This window comes from Primulina eburnea, chromosome 18 (assembly GCF_022965805.1).
Source record: "Primulina eburnea isolate SZY01 chromosome 18, ASM2296580v1, whole genome shotgun sequence".
NCBI lineage: Eukaryota > Viridiplantae > Streptophyta > Magnoliopsida > Lamiales > Gesneriaceae > Primulina > Primulina eburnea.
In genome coordinates, this window is record NC_133118.1 from 31,427,429 (window position 1) to 31,446,349 (window position 18,921).

Consider the following 18,921-nt stretch of genomic DNA (forward strand, 5'->3'; position numbering starts at 1 on the left):
TGTCATTTTCACTTGAATTAGCATTAATTATCAACCTTTTAAAAAAATATTGAAAATTGTTGAGATCAATTTTGTCCTTCTTTTTCAGTGACTATGGATATGATGTGAGTTTAAATCACCATATTGAAAAAAAGAACACATCCACAACCATGATCGTCGTCCTCCATGACGACTTAGTGTATATTTTTGAGTCACGTGAACGCTTTTGAACACATCAAATAGAATACAATGCTAAAGTTTACTATGTTTCCGGCTACGCGTCGCGGCTGATGACTTGTAATCTATCTGACACGAAAAGTTGTAAAACTGGAATGAGTTATTGTGTTCTTGGTCAATTGTGATAATCCCACATTTAGTGCTTTTGAAATTATACTCATATTTTTTGGTGGGCTACCTTCAAAATTACATGCAGTACTTTTGTGACCCTCACCAGTACTTTACATGACATTATGTCACACTTTGTGACTCTTACCAGCACTCGTTACTTGTGAGGATTGCAGGTATTTGTCACCTTCACCAAGGCTCAAATTTGAAAGATTATATTTATTGGTGTTTTGGAGAATTTGTTCCCAGCTCCAGACAGTAATTTGATGGACGGATTCGAATCGAAATCGATTGATGCCGCGGTTTGATACGAGTCAAGTCGCTGTATTGGCTCGTCTCGAATCCAAGTTCAGTTGTATGCAGCAAACTGAGTCACAATAAGTAACTACAGGCTCTTGATCAATTCAACACAAAGGGAAAAAATGAAGTTTAAAAAAAAGCAAAAGAAAAAAAAAGAGTAAAGGTACAGGCAATAATTACAGCAACCATATTCCTTCCTATGGGAGGGGGGGGGGAGGGGGAAGTTTATGAGCTGTTAATTCTTGACGACTAAGAACCACGCTCAAATCAACAAACAAATACAACTAAGCTCGAAAAAGATCAATTTTCTCGGTTGGAAATCTCTCCATAGAACTTTTTAATCAGCTTCAGTTACATGATCAATCTGACCTATTGTGTCACGTGATGTTGATAGTTTAAGATCTTCGATCCCTCTCGCAACTTCAGAAATGGAGGGCCGATTATCTGGGTGCTGGGACGTGCAGTCGATACCGAGTTGCAAGACTTGCACTAGTTCTTCCTCTACGTCCTGGTACCGGAGGAGTTCAAGATCAAAAACTTCAGAAGTCCACTCTTCTCGAACTACAGACTGAACCCATCTTGGAAGGTCGACTCCGTCGTCATTCAAGAGGGTGTGTGTGGGTGCTTTGCCTGTAAGAAGCTCCAAGAGCAACACACCAAAGCTGTAAACATCAGCTTTTTGGGAGACTTTGCGAGGATCAGTCACTTCCGGCGCACGATATCCAGTGGTTCGGGTTGGAGAGGATGAAGGACCAACTAGATGGTTCAGTCCATAATCAGAGACTCTAGGTTCAATGGACTTGGTAAGAAGGATATTTGATGATTTAATGTTTCCATGAGCCACATTGGGACCTTGAAAATGAATGTACTCGATTGCACGAGCAGCTCCAAGTGCAATGCTTGATCTCGCTTCCCAATTTAAGGGTGTTCGACCAGCCCCTTTATTTCCTGAGCAGAGTATGGTTAAAATGGTAAGAAAGCCCATTACTGCAGCTAAATTAGTAAATTATCGCCAAATAAAGCAATTACTTGAATTTAGAGGTTAAAGGTTATGCTTTTTGGTGGAACACACCAAACTACCAACTCTTACCAATATAACCAAGGATTAATTAAACACAACGAGAAAACGAATAAAGTCAACTTCCAATGTGAGAGGATTGCATATGAAGCACTGCCAGCATAGATGAATTTGAATGAATAATAAAAGCGATAGATTGATACCTAATCTCTACCAAGTTTCTTATTTAAGATATGACTTGATATGGTTTTTTTGTGTAAAATAACTTTCATCTAAGATAAAAACTTTAATCCAGCATTTGCTACAATCGCCAATTTAAGCTAAGTGGTTGATAAATCAGGAGCAGCAATCTCATAACAGCAAATTTAGATGTTTGCTGGAGTTCTAGCCTCCGGTACACGTCACCGGCAATCTATAAACAAGTTATTCTCACTGTAATAGATACTATCTTTGGATCATGAATGATTATTACAAGCAAAAATCCATATCCTACATAGTATCATTGTAAAAGATACTATCTTTGCAAGCACTAACCAATTAGAAAGGCCAGAATTGATTTGTTCAGTGAAGATTAATGAAATTTTGTAGCCTTGAAAATTCACGTTGTATATTTGAGCCAAGATCAATATAAATATATCATAAACTAAATTGAAGCAGAGAACTCTAGAAATCTGACTCACCATGAAGAAGCGCAGAAAGGCTTCCCATTTGCATGTAATCATATACAAGAAGCTTCTCCTCTCTACTGTAGTAATAAGCTCTAAGAGGCACCAAATTATCGTGCTCCATGGCTCCAACCCCCTCAATTTTCTCCTTGAATTCTTTTTCTGAAGTGGTAACATCTTTCAACCTTTTCACAGCCATCGCAGTCCCCACTTCCAAAACGGCCTTGTATGATGTACCAAACGTCCCCTTCCCCAAAACCTCGGCCGAGGCCCTCAGCAACTCTTCCAAATCGAACATCCTCGACCCGTTACCGAAGAATACTAATTTCTTGGCAGCTGTCATGTCAGCTCCATTTTCTGCCCTCCCATTTCCATTAGCACTCATTGCAGCAGCGGCTGCGGAGGCCACAGAAAATCCATTGCCCATCCCCACATTCTCAGCCTCCACTGGTTTTCTGCCCGAGTCATTTTCTTGGCTTTTGATCGCCGCTAAATCTACAGACCTAGCCTTCTTTCCGCTCCTCTTCATACACAAAAACAAAACAATAAATAGCAGTAAAATGAATCCAACAACAGATCCTATAACGATTCCAGCAATTGCACCACCAGACAACTTCTTCTTCCCACCATTTCCCGAGTTTCCACTCCCATTTCCGTTCTCTTCAGGAGAGGCAGCCGGAACTTTCCCGCCGTTTTCAGCACATGCATTATCAAGAGGCTTCCCACAAAGCAAAGTTCCCAAAAACGCATCTTTGGGCTTCCCCACAAGTCCTTTCGGCACCGACCCATTTAAATTATTAAAAGAAACATTAAACTGAGCAAGAAGAGGCATATCAATGTCGGGTAAAACGCCACTGAACTGGTTATCCTCCAGGTAAAGCGTACGCAGACGGGTCAAATTGTTAAACCCGGATGGAATTTGACCCGAGAAATTGTTCGAAGCCAGATTTAACCGCACAAGGGCCCGAAGGGAAAAAAGAAATTCAGGCGCAGGGCAGGAAAACTGGTTCCCCTGAAGATAAATATTCCGAAGCTGAGAAAGCTGCGAGAGGTCAGAAGGAAGTGGGCCAGAGAGATGGTTGAGGCGAAGGCTGAGAGTACGAAGAAGCGTTAAACCGGACAAAGTGTTGGGAGGAATGGAACCAAATAGAGACGAGCCTGGGAGGCGGAGGACCGTAACCCGGTTGTTCTCACACAGAACACCAGGCCAAGTGCATGGGGTGGTAAGGGTGGTGTTCCAAAGCAAAGTGCGGCCGCCGACAGCGGACCGGAAGGCCAAGAGGGCAGCCCTATCAGTCGACAGATCCGAGGAAACAGTGAAAGAGAAGAACAAGAAAAGGAGAAGCAACATTTCAGGAAACTTCAGTGAACCCAGTGCCCCCATTGTGTAATCTACTGAATTATTGTGAGCTTAATCTAGAAGAAGATAAAGGGCGGCGAATCATTTGGTTGAGTGCTCCATTATGAAGCATGTGGTTAAGCGGTCAGCGAGTGAGGGTTTTGGTTGGGAGGGATGAAGTTAATGAACGCCATGAATGAATAGAGAAAGAAAAGCTGTTTGTGTGTGTGTGTGTGTGAGAGAGAGAAGGTTATTCAAGACTTGAGACGGAGTGATCCTAGCTGGGAATAAGGGGATTCTATTTTTGAAGGGAAATTTAGGCAAATAACTCTTCACACCAACAAATTTAAAAAACTAACACTTACTTTTAAAATGTCCATTTTACCTTTATTTTATATATTTTTTAAACTTTTTTTTCTTTGAACCTAAACTAACGTTTCTTCTTCTTCCTTAGGCTGCTCATTTATTCTTCTTATTTTAAGTGATATGGTAAAAACAAATTGAACAAATTCGTGTTTTATATCATATTTACTATATTATGGTACATTTTCATTGATAAAAAATTACGAAATTAAACATAATGTGAAATAAGACAAAAATAACTGAGGCGACAGAATGGCGACTGTGCACGACCGAATGGCGATTGAGTTATATAGTAAAAAATAGTGAGTAAGTTCATGTTGTATATGCTACTTAATATATTATGATATATTTTTATGGGTAAGAGATTATAAGATGAAAAATAGTGTGAAATAAGCTAAAAAGCGATTGAGGGCGACCGAATGACGATTGAGTGATATGATAAAAACAAAGTGAGCAAATTAATGTTTTATATCACATTTACTAAATTATGGTACGTTTTAATCGATAAGAAATTACAAAATTAAACATATTGTGAAATAAGGCAAAATGACTGAGGGACACCGAATGGCGACTGAGAGCGACCGAATAGCGACTGAGTTATATAGTAAAAAATATTGAACAAGTTCATGTTTTATATCCTACTTAATATATTATAATATATTTTAATGGATAAGAGATTATAAAATGAAAAACAATGTGAAATAAGCTAAAAAACGATTGAGGGCGACCGAATGACGATTGAGTGATATGGTAAAAACAAAGTGAGTAAGTTCGTGTTTTATATCCTATTTACTATATTATGGTATGTTTTAATGTATAAGAAATTATGAAATTAAACATAGTGTGAAATAAGATAAAAATGACTGAGAGCGACTGAATGACGACTGAGTTATATAGTAAAAAATAGTGAGCAAGTTCATGTTTTATATGCTACTTAATATATTATGATATATTTTTATGGATGAGAGATTATAAGATGAAAAATAGTGTGAAATAAGCTAAAAAGCGATTGAGGGCGATCGAATGATGATTGAGTGATATGGTAAAAACAAGTTAGCAAAATCGTGTTTTATAACACATTTATTATATTATAGTACGTTTTCATGGATAAGAAATTATGAAATTAAACATAGTGTGAAATAAGGCAAAAACGACTTAGGGGCACCGAACGACGATTGAGTTATATAGTAAAAAATAGTGAGCAAGTTCATGTTTTATATCCTACTTAATATATTATAAATATTTTCATGGATAAGAGATTATAAAATGAAAAACAATGTGAAATAAGCTAAAAAGTGATTGAGGGCGATCGAATGACGATTGAGTAATATGGTAAAAACAAAGTGAGCAAATTCGTGTTTTATCTTATTTACTATATTATGATATGTTCTCATGTATAAGAAATTACGAAATTAAACATATTGTGAAATAAGCAAAAATGACTTAGGGCGACTGAATGGACGACTGAGTTATATTGTAAAAAATAGTGAGCAAATTCATGTTTTATATGCTACTTAATATATTATGATATACTTTTATAGATAATAGGTTATAAAATGATAAAATAGTGTGAAATAAGACAAAAACAATATTTTCTAGTACATCAAGTTGTTCTATTAGATCACTCATATATCACTCAGTCACTCTTTGTATTATCACATTATTTTTATTTTTTACAATATCACTCTATTATACTATACTAAAATGTAGTAAATAGACTCCACACATGAAGTTGCTCGTATTTTCTATTATCAGAATCATATATCACTCAGTCGCTCTCAGTCGCTCTTTGAATTATTTTACGTCACTTTTATATTTTATACTCACACGATTATAATATAGTAAATAATCCACAAAACATTAATTTGATCACCTTTTATACATTGAAAAGTACAAAATATCTTCGATTCATTCATACTAAATCATTAACGTTCAATTACATTTAAAAAAAAACATCCAACCTTCCACTTCCAAAAAACAATATTTTCTAGTACATTAAATGGTTTTATTAGATCCACACATATATCACTCAGTCGCTCTTTGTATTATGACATTATTTTTATAGTTTACACTATCACTCCATTATGTTATACTTAAATAGAGTCAATAGGACCTCAAACGTGAAGTTGCTCGTATTTTCTATTATAAGAATCATATATCACTCAGTCGCTCTCAGTCGTTTTTAGAATGATTTTATGCCACTTTTATATTTCATACTCACATTATTATAATATACTATAATATAGTAAATAGTCCACAAAACATCAATTCGATCACCTTTTATACATTGAATAATACAAAATATCTTCGATTCATTTATACTAAATCATTAATGTTCAATTACATATTTTTTTTAAAAAAAAAACATCCAACATTCCATTTCCAAAAAACAATATTTTATAGTACATCAACTGGTTCTATTAGATAATTCATATATCACTCAGTCGCTCTTTGTATTATGACATTATTTTTATATTTTACACTTCACTCCATTATACTATACTAAAATAGAGTAAATAGACCCTAAACATGAAGTTGCTCTCGTATTTTCTATTATAAGAATCACATATCACTCAGTCGCTCTCAGTCGCTTTTTGAATTATTTTATGTCACTTTTATATTTTATACTCACACGATTATAATATAGTATAATATAGTAAATAGTCCACAAAACATTAACTTGATCACCTTTATACATTGAATAGTACAAAATATCTTCGATTCATTCATACTAAATCATTAATGTTCAATTACATTTAAAAAAAAATACATCCAACCATCCACTTTCAAAAAACAATATTTTTAGTAAAAGTATAAAATAAGCAATAAAGATGTCATAAAAATTAAATGATTTAATATATAATCGGATGACATAACATATCAAAGTGGGCGACTAAAACACAATTGAGCGACTGAAAACAGAATTAGGCGACTGAACCCATAATGTTTGGGCGAACAAACAATCAAGAATGAAATATATGAAAAATTATATTTACAATATATATATTGTAATAAAAACCGATAAATCGATAAAAAAAATTGAAATGACATTAGAACTTACACCTGATTTAAAATCTTTGACAATGTTGAGAAAAATGGAAATTTTTTTAGGAAAACAAATGACTACAATAATCTCTTGCTTAATGTAGAGGAAGAAAAAAATTTGAAGAGAAGACCCATAAGTGAATGATGAAGAAAAGAAGAATCGTTGTGAGAAGGATGAGAAGAATGGAGAGAACAAGAACATATTTCCTTTCTCCACTTTTTGTTTTGTATTGTATGCTTCTTTTGTTTTTTAATTAATTAGTTATTTTTTAAAGTGAATGTTATTTATCAAATTTTGAATTCTAAAAAGTTAATATTTAAAATTATAATTTGCTCAGGGTTAGATTTTAAAGTGGCCCATTTTTGAAAATCAAATACCAATAATTTATGTCAAAAATTTGTGTGAGACGGTTTCACGGGTCGTATTTTATGAGAAGGATATCTTATTTGGGTTATTCATGAAAAAATATTATTTTTTATACTAAAAATATTACTTTTTATTGTGAATATCGGTAAGATTAACTCGTCTCATAAATAAAAATTTGTGAAACTATCTCACCAAAAAATTATTCATAATTTATATATAATATACAAACTATGAAACGGTGTATGTTCGTCACATTTTTAGCATATAATGTCACTTCGTTCATAAACATGAAAATAAATATAATAATGGTAAAAACTTGTGTGAGATGGTCTCACGGGTCGTATTTGTGAGACGGATCTCTTATTTGAGTCATCAATGAAAAAGTATTAATTTTTATGTTAAGAGTACTACTTTTTATTGTGAATATGGATATGATTGACCCGTCTCACAGATTATGATCCGTGAGACGGTCTCACATGAGACTCACTCTATAATAATATATCAAAATCATACAAACTATTACTTGCAAAGTTTTTTTAAATGAAAAAAAATAGAGTAGGTTTCTTATGAGACGGTCTCACGGATCTTTATTTGTGGGACGGGTCAATTCTAACGATATTCACAATAAAAAGTAATATTTTTTCATGGATGATCTAAATAGGAGATTCGTCTCACGAAATTGATTCGTGAGACCGTCTCACGAGAGTTTTTTTTTAAAGAAATAAACCTCGGATAAGTGTAATTAAAAATAAACAGGTCGATAAACCTAAAGATAACTATATACAAAATTTGAGTAGATTTTTTTTTTTTGAATTTAAATTTGAGACCTTGTTATAATTTAAATTTTTTTTGGATCGTTTTTTTTATTTATGAAATTATAAATAAAAAAATATCTTCAAAAAATTTAATAAATAAGTCAAATGAAGATTTCATTATTATTATTATTATTATTGTTATTATTATAATTATTATCTAAAGCTCAAGTTGAGCTGGAGAATAATAATATCCAATAATTATTATTATTTTATGGAATATTGGTTTGTAAAAGTTAATTGTTTAGCGTTTTAGAAATGCATTTAATTATGAGTAATTGATGAACCTTTAGTGAATATCAAACCATGTTAAGAAATGAAATTTCAGGAATTTTGGTGTATGACAAATTAGAAATCAACCGCGGTTAGAAATTCTCAACCGCTGATTTTCAATCGCTTATTCTTTAGATTTCAGCCGATTCATTTAAGAGACTTACTTATTGCTAAACGACATTCTCTGACCGGTTGTATGCATTCAAAACCTTGAAGTCAACAATCTCACATCGATTCCAAGGAAGATGTGCATTTATCTCTCCTTCCCAGAAAGGAAGTTCATAGACAGTTTTCATGATCTGATGATATATGCACAGTCGCCTAAAGAAGAAAACCTCAAGTAAAGAGCCTCAAATTTATGATAAGCAAAAGGAAGATTAAATGCGGACATTTATTGCTCATAAATATGAAAGCGACTTATCTGTTTCAGGAGCTCAGGTTTACGTTAACAGTACTTTCTGACCGTTAGATCTTTTAGCTATATCATTTGGGAGGAATGCAAGTTATTCACAAGCAAGCTACACAACTCTAACATCGATTGAAAAAGTTTCTCAGCTTGCCTTCATAGAGATCTTTGAGCGCTTTCACAGTCTACATTTTCCATTATCGCTCTTTTGCACGCAGCTCCACAGATACATATTTGATCATTTAAGGATCTTTTCGTGCTACCAAAACAATCTACTGTTCTATCAATAACATGTGGTTATTTGATTAAAGTTTGGAAGTCTGGTGAACTAAGGGTTCTTAAAAATCCAGAAGTGTAAAGTGATCACTAGGAGTTCCAAAACAGGCAATGGAATAAGTCCTGATTGGATTGGGCTGTTACAAACGATTTGTAATGTCAAAGTCTTTTAGTGGAATCCTTCCTACCAAAGGAAGAAGGGGTGACGTAGGAGTATTCAATCTCCGAACATCCATAAAAATACTGTGTCTCTTATCTTGTGCAAACTGCTATCTGTTATTCACCCCCCCCCCCCCTCTTAACTCTTTCTCGATCCTAACAATTGGTATCAGAGCAGGATCTTCTCAAACATTGATATCTTTGAATCATATGGCATCTTTCAATAAAATCCCTATGTTCTCCAAAGAAGACTATGATGATTGAAAAATTCGCATGCAGGCACATCTAGCAGCACAAGATGACGATATGTGATTTGTAATTACTGATGGACCAATGAAGATAATGAAAGCAAACACAGCTGTTGGTGTAACTGAAGGTGCTCCTCAAATGATAGAGAAGCACAGATCTGAATGGACCGCTGAAGATAAAAAGAAAGCAAACTTAGACAACGTTGCAAAAGATATTCTCTATAAGACTCTGGATAAGAACATGTTCGCCAAAATCAAGACCTGCACCACTGCAAAAGAAATATGGGAAAAACTCACTCAATTGTGCGAAGGAAATGATCAGACCAAAGAAAACAAAATGACAGTGGCTATTCAAAAATTCGACAATGCAAAGATGAAGCCAGGAGAAACTCTTGCAGAATTTGATGAGCGATTCAGCAGCATTATCATCGAACTCACCTCACTTGGAAAAGAGTACTCCAACAGAGAAATTGCTTTAAAGGTCATGAGAGCTCTTCCTAGAGAATGGGATGTGAAAACTATAGTCATGCGAGAATCCAAAGATCTAAACAAACTGGAACTCCATGATCTATTTGCTGATCTTAAAGCATATGAATTTGAGCTCGGGATACGAACCGAAGAAGAGCCGTCCACAACCCAACAAACAAAGGCCTTGGCAGCGGCTACAGTGACTCTTCCGGTCGAAGAGTCCACAGGTAAGAAATCGGCTGAGCAACTAAGCAATGAAGCCATGTCTCTGTTTGTTAAAAAATTTGGTAAATTTATGCGCAAAAATCAATCTCAAATGAATAAACCTTATTTTAAAAAGGACCACACTGAGGATGGTCAAGGTTGTTTTAACTGTGGAAAGAAGGGACATTTTATTGCAGAATGCAATAAGCCAAAGAAGGATGAAAAGAAACAGGAGAATAGAACACGATTCAAAAACGACAAGAAATTCATCAAGAAAAAGAATCAGAAAGTTTTAGTTGCAGAAGAAGACAAAGGCAAATGGGCTGAAAGAGAGTCAGAAAATTCTTCTTCTGAAGAATCTTCGAGTGAAAGTGAAGACGAAAGAGTCGAATGTCTTATGGCCAAGGAAGATCAAGAAGCCACTGATGAAATGGAACTAAAGAAGAAAAACATAGAAAAGTCATCATGGTTCTTAGACAGTGGATGCTCAAGATATATGACAGGAAATAAAGATCTCTTGTCAGAAGTTGTAGACCTCAAATGACCAACAATCACCTTCGGTGACAACTCTAAAGGTAAAGCTATGGGTAAGGGTAAGATTACTCATGGCAAAATCATCATCAAAGATGTTCTTCTAGTAGAAAACTTATGTTACAATCTGATCAGTATAAGTCAACTTTGTGACAATGGGTACACGGTTGAATTTCATAAAGAAAAATGCATGGTTAAAACTAATGCAGGTTCTACTGTGTTGACTGGTTATCGAAGTCAAAATACCTATAGAGTAGAATGGAATGATCAAAATTTAAATGCATCTACCTGTTTCGTTGCTTTAAATGGAAATAAAAATTGGCTATGGCATAAAAGATTAAATCATCTAAATTTCAAATCCATTGCTACCATTAGTAAGCTTAAGCTAGTATCTGGACTGCCTAACGTTGATTTTGCCAAAGATAAAGTATGCAATGCTTGTCAGCTTGGAAAACAGGTTCCATCAACTTTCAAAAGCAAAGGAAGAAACTCTTCAACTAGATGTCTAGACCTTCTTCACATGGATCTTTTTGGACCAATCCCGGTGATGAGCTTAGGGGGAAAGAAATACACTCTGGTCGTTATTGATGACTATTCTAGATTTACATGGGTACTATTCCTTGGCTCCAAAGATCAAACTGCCGATCATCTAATCAAGCTGCTCAAGAGACTTCACAATGAGAAAAGGGAAAACATCAACAGAATCAGAAGTGATAGAGGAACTGAATTTCTGAACAAATATCTAGCATCCTACCTTGAAGATCATGGGATCAAACACGAGCTATCAGCTGCAAGATCGCCTCAACAAAATGGAGTAGCAGAAAGAAGAAACCGCACACTGAAAGAAGCAGCTATAACCATGCTGGATGAATCCGGTATCTCGCAAAGATTTTGGGCTGAAGCCATTAACATAGCTTGTTTTACTCAGAATCGATCTATGATTAATAAAAATCATGAAAAGACTCCATATGAAATATGGACCGGCAAAGTGCCAGAAGTGGGGTATTTTCGCATCTTTGGCTGTAAGTGTTTTATTAACATAAATGGCAAAATACATCTCACTGCATTTGATGTAAAGGCTGAAAACGGCATCTTTCTGGGATACTCAGCAGTAAGTAAAGCATATAGAGTATATAATCAAAAATCTCTCACTGTCGAAGAATCCATACATGTTGTATTCGATGAATCATCTATATGTCATGACAATAGCAATAGCAACATGCATGATCTGATAAATAATTTTGAAGCTGTTAACCTTGAAGCTAGCAATGATGATGATGAAATAGACATACGAAGAACAGGTGAAACAATTTCTAAAGAAAATCCAACCGGTCAAGAAAACTGTCAACAAACGAATGATCCAGAGAACAACTATCAACCGCAAAACACACCACTGGCAGAAGAGGCAACAGAACAAGAAAATGACATCATTCAACCAACCGAGGAAGATCAATATGGACCATGTCTCCGGTGGAAAAAAGATCACCCACTCGAGCTGGTCATTGGTAATCCTACTGCTCCTCTTAGAACTAGAAATCAAATGATAAGTGAATTTTTGGAGGCTGCTTTCGTTTCTCAAATTGAACCCAAGAAAATTGATGATGCTCTTCTAGATACAAACTGGATAGAGGCCATGCAAGAAGAACTTAATCAGTTTGAAAGAAACAGAGTATGGCACTTAGTATCTCGACCTAATGATGCTAATATAATTGGAACTAGATGGGTTTATAGAAACTAAATGAATGAAAGTGGTTTAATCATAAGAAATAAGGCTCGTCTAGTGGCTCAAGGATATAGACAGGAGGAAGGAATAAACTTTGATGAATCTTTTGCCCCGGTTGCTAGATTAGAAGCCATTAGAATATTTCTAGTGTTTGCAGCATTTAAAAACTTCAAAGTATATCAAATGGATGTTAAATCTGTCTTTCTGAATGGTATGTTAAATGAGGAAGTTTATGTAGAACAACCACCCGGTTTTGTTAACCACATCTTTCCTGATTATGTTTACAAATTGGATAAAGCTTTATACGGACTAAAACAAGCCCCAAGAGCATGGTATGATACACTAACCAAATTTCTGCTCGATCATGGATTTTCTATTGGTACAATCGATAAAACCTTATTTACATTCTCCAAGAATGATCATTTACTTTTTGTTCAGATATATGTAGATGATATTATTTTTGGATCAACTAATACTAAGCTGTGTGAAAGATTTTCAAAGATGATGCAGGAACAATTTGAAATAAGTATGATGGGCGAATTAAACTATTTTTTAGGACTGCAAGTCAAGTAGTCTGAAAATGGTATCTTCATTAATCAAGCCAAATATACTCGAGATATGTTAAAGAAATTCGGCATGGAAAATTGCTCTTCGGCCAGCACTCCAATGAGTTCATCAATCAAATTGGATAAAGACGAAGGGGGAATTTCGGTGGATACAAAAATGTACAGAGGACTAATTGGGTCTCTACTATATCTAACCGCAAGTCGACCGGACATTATGTTTGATGTATGCCTATGTGCACGGTTTCAAGCTAATCCCATGCAATCTCATTTTATTGCCTCTAAACGCATACTCAAATATTTGAAAGGAAACGCAAATGTGGGTCTTTGGTATCCCAAAGATTCAAGTTTTAACCTTGTAGGTTACTCAGATGCAGATTATGCAGAATGCAAAATTGATCGAAAAAGCACAAGCGGTTCATGACAATTTTTAGGGGAAAGACTTATTTCATGGGCCAGCAAGAAGCAAACGTCTATCGTTACATCAACCGCTGAAGCAGAATATTTAGCAGCTGGAAGCTCTTGTGCTCAAATGTTATGGATTCAGCAACAGTTAAAAGACTGTGGAATCCAAGCGGCTGAATCTCCTATATTTTGCGACAACACAAGTGCAATAGCTATAACATACAACCCTGTTATGCACTCTCGGACAAAACATATCGATATCCGACACCACTTCATTCGAGAGCATGTGATGAAGAAAGAAATACGGCTTGAATATGTTCATACTGATCAACACACAGCTGATATTTTTACAAAACCATTACCCGAGGCTAAGTTCTCCCATTTTCTCAATATGCTTGGTTTGATTGACTTATCATGATGTGTTTATTTATTGTGAATGTTCAGGTTAAGTTTGCAGAAAACAAAAGAACAAGACAAGCATCTGTAAGTAAAATAAAATAGTATATCATTAGCAAGGAGAGAATAGTACATCAACAAAGGCGGAGGCGAACACTCCTAATCTCCTTATCTACGTACAACCTCCAAAGGGCTAACCATCCAGTCATCCCTCCTACGGCAATACGTGAGAACTCCTCTGAGATGGCTACTTTTCTCAGAGCTCTCCTCTCCTTAAGCAGCATAAGAAGATAAACAGCGTCATCAGAAAAGACTCCAGCGTTATCAGCGACGCGAAGCCGTCGCCTATATCTTTTTAATGCCGCCTTATTTCTGGAAGAAAGAGCCTCTCCGCTCTCAAGGACGGACTGTAATCTTTGAACTTTTGCCCAAATGGCCAGCGGCTTCTCATGCACTCTATCCATGATAGTCTTCTTCCTTGAAGCCACGGCATCCTTCATGAACTCCTCAGCCAAGTCTGGACTGCTATCTCTATCCATATTTTTAACTTGAAGTATAGTGTTAACATCTTGGCTGATACTTATAGATGAAAATCAAGCGTCAAGGGCTTATGTCATCATGACTCTGGTGGGAAATGTGAAGAGTTTTATCATACGCAACCGACGGTTCACTCTCATTCATGCACGTGTTTTTGGGGGAACATGGTTAAGAATGATTATCATTTTCTGTAACCGGTTCCACCTAATAATATCAATGATCCGGTTCATATTATGTGGACATAATTAATCCACGTCATTTTCGTAAACCACACCCAAGACTTTTTCGACTGCCCCTATATGAAGTGACGGTTATCTCCTTGAAATTTGAAAAACACTCATTTTGCCGCCGTCCAAAAATTTCAAATATTCTTTTAAAATTCTCCACCAACAGTCCTCCACGTGGACCTGTTAGTACGTCCTTGAACCGGACATACATACCCTTACTCACCTCATTGTTCTTCTTGCTCACTATACATGAACCAGTTTACAGAATCCTTTCAAGAATCATCAAATGGCTGCCTCCATTTCACAGAATACAGTGGCTATCAACTTTCCATCTGTCTCCTCTATGCCCAACAAACCAATGAAGGCCATGTTCCGTACAATTGAAGAATCTGGGCTTCGAACTTTTCTGGGCTGTCAGTACTCATACTCTGAAATATTACTGAAAGAGTTCTTTGAAACTGCTCACATGAAAAATGGATAAATTCTCTGTTCTGTTCAGGACCAACACTTTACTTTCACCCAGAAGGTGTTTGCTGAATTGTTTAAGTTACCTACGGCAGGTGTCACTGACTTCTCTACACTACCAGATGGTAATATTGATATCTGGCGTCAAACCTTCTCACTCACTGCTTCTCCTATCTCTCATCCAACTTGCCAAAAGCGAGATCTAAAGATTGAATATCTACTGTTGGCTGATATTGTGGCTAAAGGAATTCTTGCTAAAGCTGGTGCTTATGATAAAATTACTCTGGAAAAATTTCTTGTTATGGCAACCATCTCCTCTAAACTAGGAATCAACTGGTCTGATATCCTCTTCAACATTCTGGTGGCCATGGTAAAGAAAGACAACCAATCTCAAGGATTTGCAGTTCCAATTTGCCACATGCTAATTTCTGCCGGTGCTCAACCAGTTGAGATGATTGAAGTTGGTAAAACCAAGCTGTTCTCATGGGTATCGGTTGACAAATTCATTTCGAAAAACAAACCGACGGATGTAGAATTCGTCCAAGTCAAAACAGAAACTGGGGTTGAATTTGTGAAACAAAAGAAAGCGATTGCCTCCACTCCCAAGGAAACAAAAAGAAAGCTGGTTCTGAAATCCAGTTCTGATGAAGAAACTAAGGATGACATTCCGGTTTCACAAGTGTTCAAAAAGAAACGAACCGCTCCTGCCAAAGCAACGAAGATTAAGCTGATCAAGCATATCTCTGCAACACTTATTCCTGCACATATCCCATCAGTCTCGGTTTCAAAGTTAAAAGGTATTCAGATTACAGAAAAGGATATCCAATCATCTTATTCAGGAGTTCCGATTATTCTTTCATCAGACAAAGGCAAACAGGTTATGAGTACCAATCCTCCGCAAAACCATGCAGTTCATACGGCAATCGTTCTCACAAGTCAGCGTGTTTATGAAGCTGTTGAGTCCAAAATCAAGAAGTTTGATAAATGGGTAAAATATCGCACTGCTGTCTCTTTTGATTCATTCATCGAAACGGGGAAAATAAAGACTGCTGCAAAGCTTGAATGGACCATTTTGGAATGGGCAGAAACAACAGACATTCCAACCGCTCTTCAAAGATGTGATTTCATAGAAATTCAAATGAAAGAAAGCACTCTTCGAATCATCATACAGTTAAAAAGGAGAAATTTTGATCCATCTAGTCCTACAGCTCAAGATGACTCTGCAGTCATATCTCAACTTGAAATGGATGCCCTGTCTCTTGCTACATCAGTCGCTCTCATGCGAAATACGCTCAATCTTCCAGCTAGTGCAAATCAGAATAAGTTTGACTCTTTGATGGATATTCATGATGACTTCAGCACAGAACCAGTTCCACCAATTGCCTCTCAGAAGGCTTCTTCGTCACAACCTTGCACTAGTTCCAAACTCACTTCACCAGGCATTTCGACAACAGCTCAACCGGAGCTAAATCTTATTCAGGACACTCAACGGTCAGAACAACAGCTAGCCTCTCCCACTTGTCGAGATGTTTTATCTGATACACATGATAAATCTGCATCACCCAAGGCTATTGTTGAAACAAATCAACGAACTCATGAAGACACGGTTCCTACACCATCTGAAACACTTCTGAAAGAAGACTATTCCTTTCCCGAACAACAATGCGGTCTAGATATTTCAATTGTACCAGTTGTTTCGTCACCACATTCTGATACTGGTATCATTGCCTCTCAGCCCTCTGTTGAGTCAATCAAAGCTTCAGCTTTTTCAGTCGATGAAGCAGAACAATTTCTATCTGACTTTGATGCTGCTCAACCATATCAGGACTCTATTGTATCTTCACCAGATCCTCTTCAGGTTGTTGCTCCAATGGAACTTCAAAAGCAGCCCTCAGCTTCTTCGGCAGACATTCAGAAAGCAGAGATAAACATCTCCTCAAAACCTTCCTCTGCCAATGATCAAATTGACAAACCAGAGGAATCCAAGCTCATTGGGTCAGCATCTTTTGTATCAACTGACGAAATTGATAAATTTATTGAGAATATCGCGGATTACTCCCTTGACATTGACCCCTCGCCTTCATCTGCCAAAGCAACCTCATCTAAATTAATTGCTTTCAAGGGGAAACTTCTTGCTGATCCCAAAGCACCTGAAGACGAAGAAATTTTCGCCACTGAATAAGAAGAAGTTGTCGAAGCAAACTTTCATCAGGATCTGCTAAGCCGACTTGTCAATATGGATCAGTCTATCCTCGCTCTAAACCGCAAACATTTTGATCTAAAAGAGGATCTACAGACTATCAAGAGCAGTATATCTAAGGATTTTGCTGCCATCACTTCAAAGGTTTCCAACATTCAGTCGACTACTGTCAATATGTGCCTTGGTCTTTCATCTCAAATCACTCGTATTGAACAAAGAATGGATGCCCAAGGGGCTCAACTTACAGAAATTATGGACTTTCTGGTAAATGGTGATGTCAAAAAAGGGGAAAGAGAGCAAGAAAAGCTTATTCAAAAGGAACTGGCCGCTCTAAAGAAAAAGGAAGCCAAAGGATCAGAACCTAAGAAATAACAATATTGTCTCTGATTTGGCTAACAGAATTTCGGCTCAGTTTTATCATCACCAAAAAGGGGAAAATTGTTAAGAAATGAAATTTCAGGAATTTTGGTGTATGACAAATTAGAAATCAACCGCGGTTGGAAATTCTCAACCGCTGATTTTCAACCGCTTATTCTTTAGATTTCAGCCGATTCATTTAAGAGACTTACTTATTGCTAAACGACATTCTCTGACCGGTTGTATGCATTCAAAACCTTGAAGTCAACAATCTCACATCGATTCCAAGGAAGATGTGCATTTATCTCTCCTTCCCAGAAAGGAAGTTCAGAGACAGTTTTCATGATATGATGATATATGCACAGTCGCCTAAAGAAGAAAACCTCAAGTAAAGAGCCTCAAATTTATGATAAGCAAAAGAAAGATTAAATGCGGACATTTATTGCTCATAAATATGAAAGCGACTTATCTGTTTCAGGAGCTCAGGTTTACGTTAACAGTACTTTCTGACCGTTAGATCTTTTAGCTATATCATCTGGGAGGAATGCAAGTTATTCACAAGCAAGCTGCACAACTCTAACATCGATTGAAAAAGTTTCTCAGCTTGCCTTCATAGAGATCTTTGAGCGCTTTCACAGTCTACATTTTCCATTATCGCTCTTTTGCACGCAGCTCCACAGACACATATTTGATCATTTAAGGATCTTTTCGTGCTACCAAAACAATCTATTGTTCTATCAATAACATGTGGTTATTTGATTAAAGTTTGGAAGTCTGGTGAACTAAGGGTTCTTAAAAATCCAGAAGTGTAAAGTGATCACTAGGAGTTCCAAAACATACAATGGAATAAGTCCTGATTGGATTGGGCTGTTACAAACGATTTGTAAAGTCAAAGTCTTTTAGTGGAATCCTTCCTACCAAAGGAAGAAAGGGTGACGTAGGAGTATTCAATATCCGAACATCCATAAAAATACTGTGTCTCTTATCTTGTGCAAACTGCTATCTGTTATTCATATCCTTGTTGTTTAGATTGTCAAATCTTTAAGAAATATCTGTCAAAAGGAAGTGAACCGTCTTCCGCACACTTTAGTGGTTCACCTCTTTCGACCGTTTGAGAAAGGAGTTTTTCGAACCGCCTAAAAACAGTTGAAAATACATTTTAAATAAGAAAATGTGAAAGAGTTCATTCACTCCCCCTCTTAACTCTTTCTCGATCCTAACAAACCATATATATTTTATATTTTCAACGC

The 18,921-nt window shown here is 36.2% G+C and overlaps 1 protein-coding gene across 1 annotated transcript; it reads right to left on the reverse strand.

The window, feature by feature from the left end:
* Nucleotides 1-677: 677 nt before the first annotated feature.
* LOC140819500 (probable inactive receptor kinase At1g48480) lies at nt 678-3,842 on the reverse strand. Its single transcript, XM_073179620.1, has 2 exons — nt 2,323-3,842; nt 678-1,572 (listed from the first exon to the last, which is right to left on the reverse strand). Exons 1-2 carry the CDS (start codon nt 3,689-3,691, stop codon nt 962-964), a joined length of 1,980 nt encoding a protein of 659 aa, XP_073035721.1. The 5' UTR covers nt 3,692-3,842; the 3' UTR covers nt 678-961.
* Between the last annotated feature and the right edge of the window lie 15,079 nt (nt 3,843-18,921).

What these genes read in the sequence shown, in the direction of transcription:
- LOC140819500 (XM_073179620.1), bottom strand. Translation starts at nt 3,691, where the DNA reads ATGGGGGCACTGGGTTCACTGAAGTTTCCTGAAATGTTGCTTCTCCTT. An exon ending in CCTTTCTGCGCTTCTTCATG is followed by an intron (nt 1,573 to 2,322) that starts GTGAGTCAGATT and finishes TACTCTGCTCAG; the next exon opens with GAAATAAAGGGGCTGGTCGA.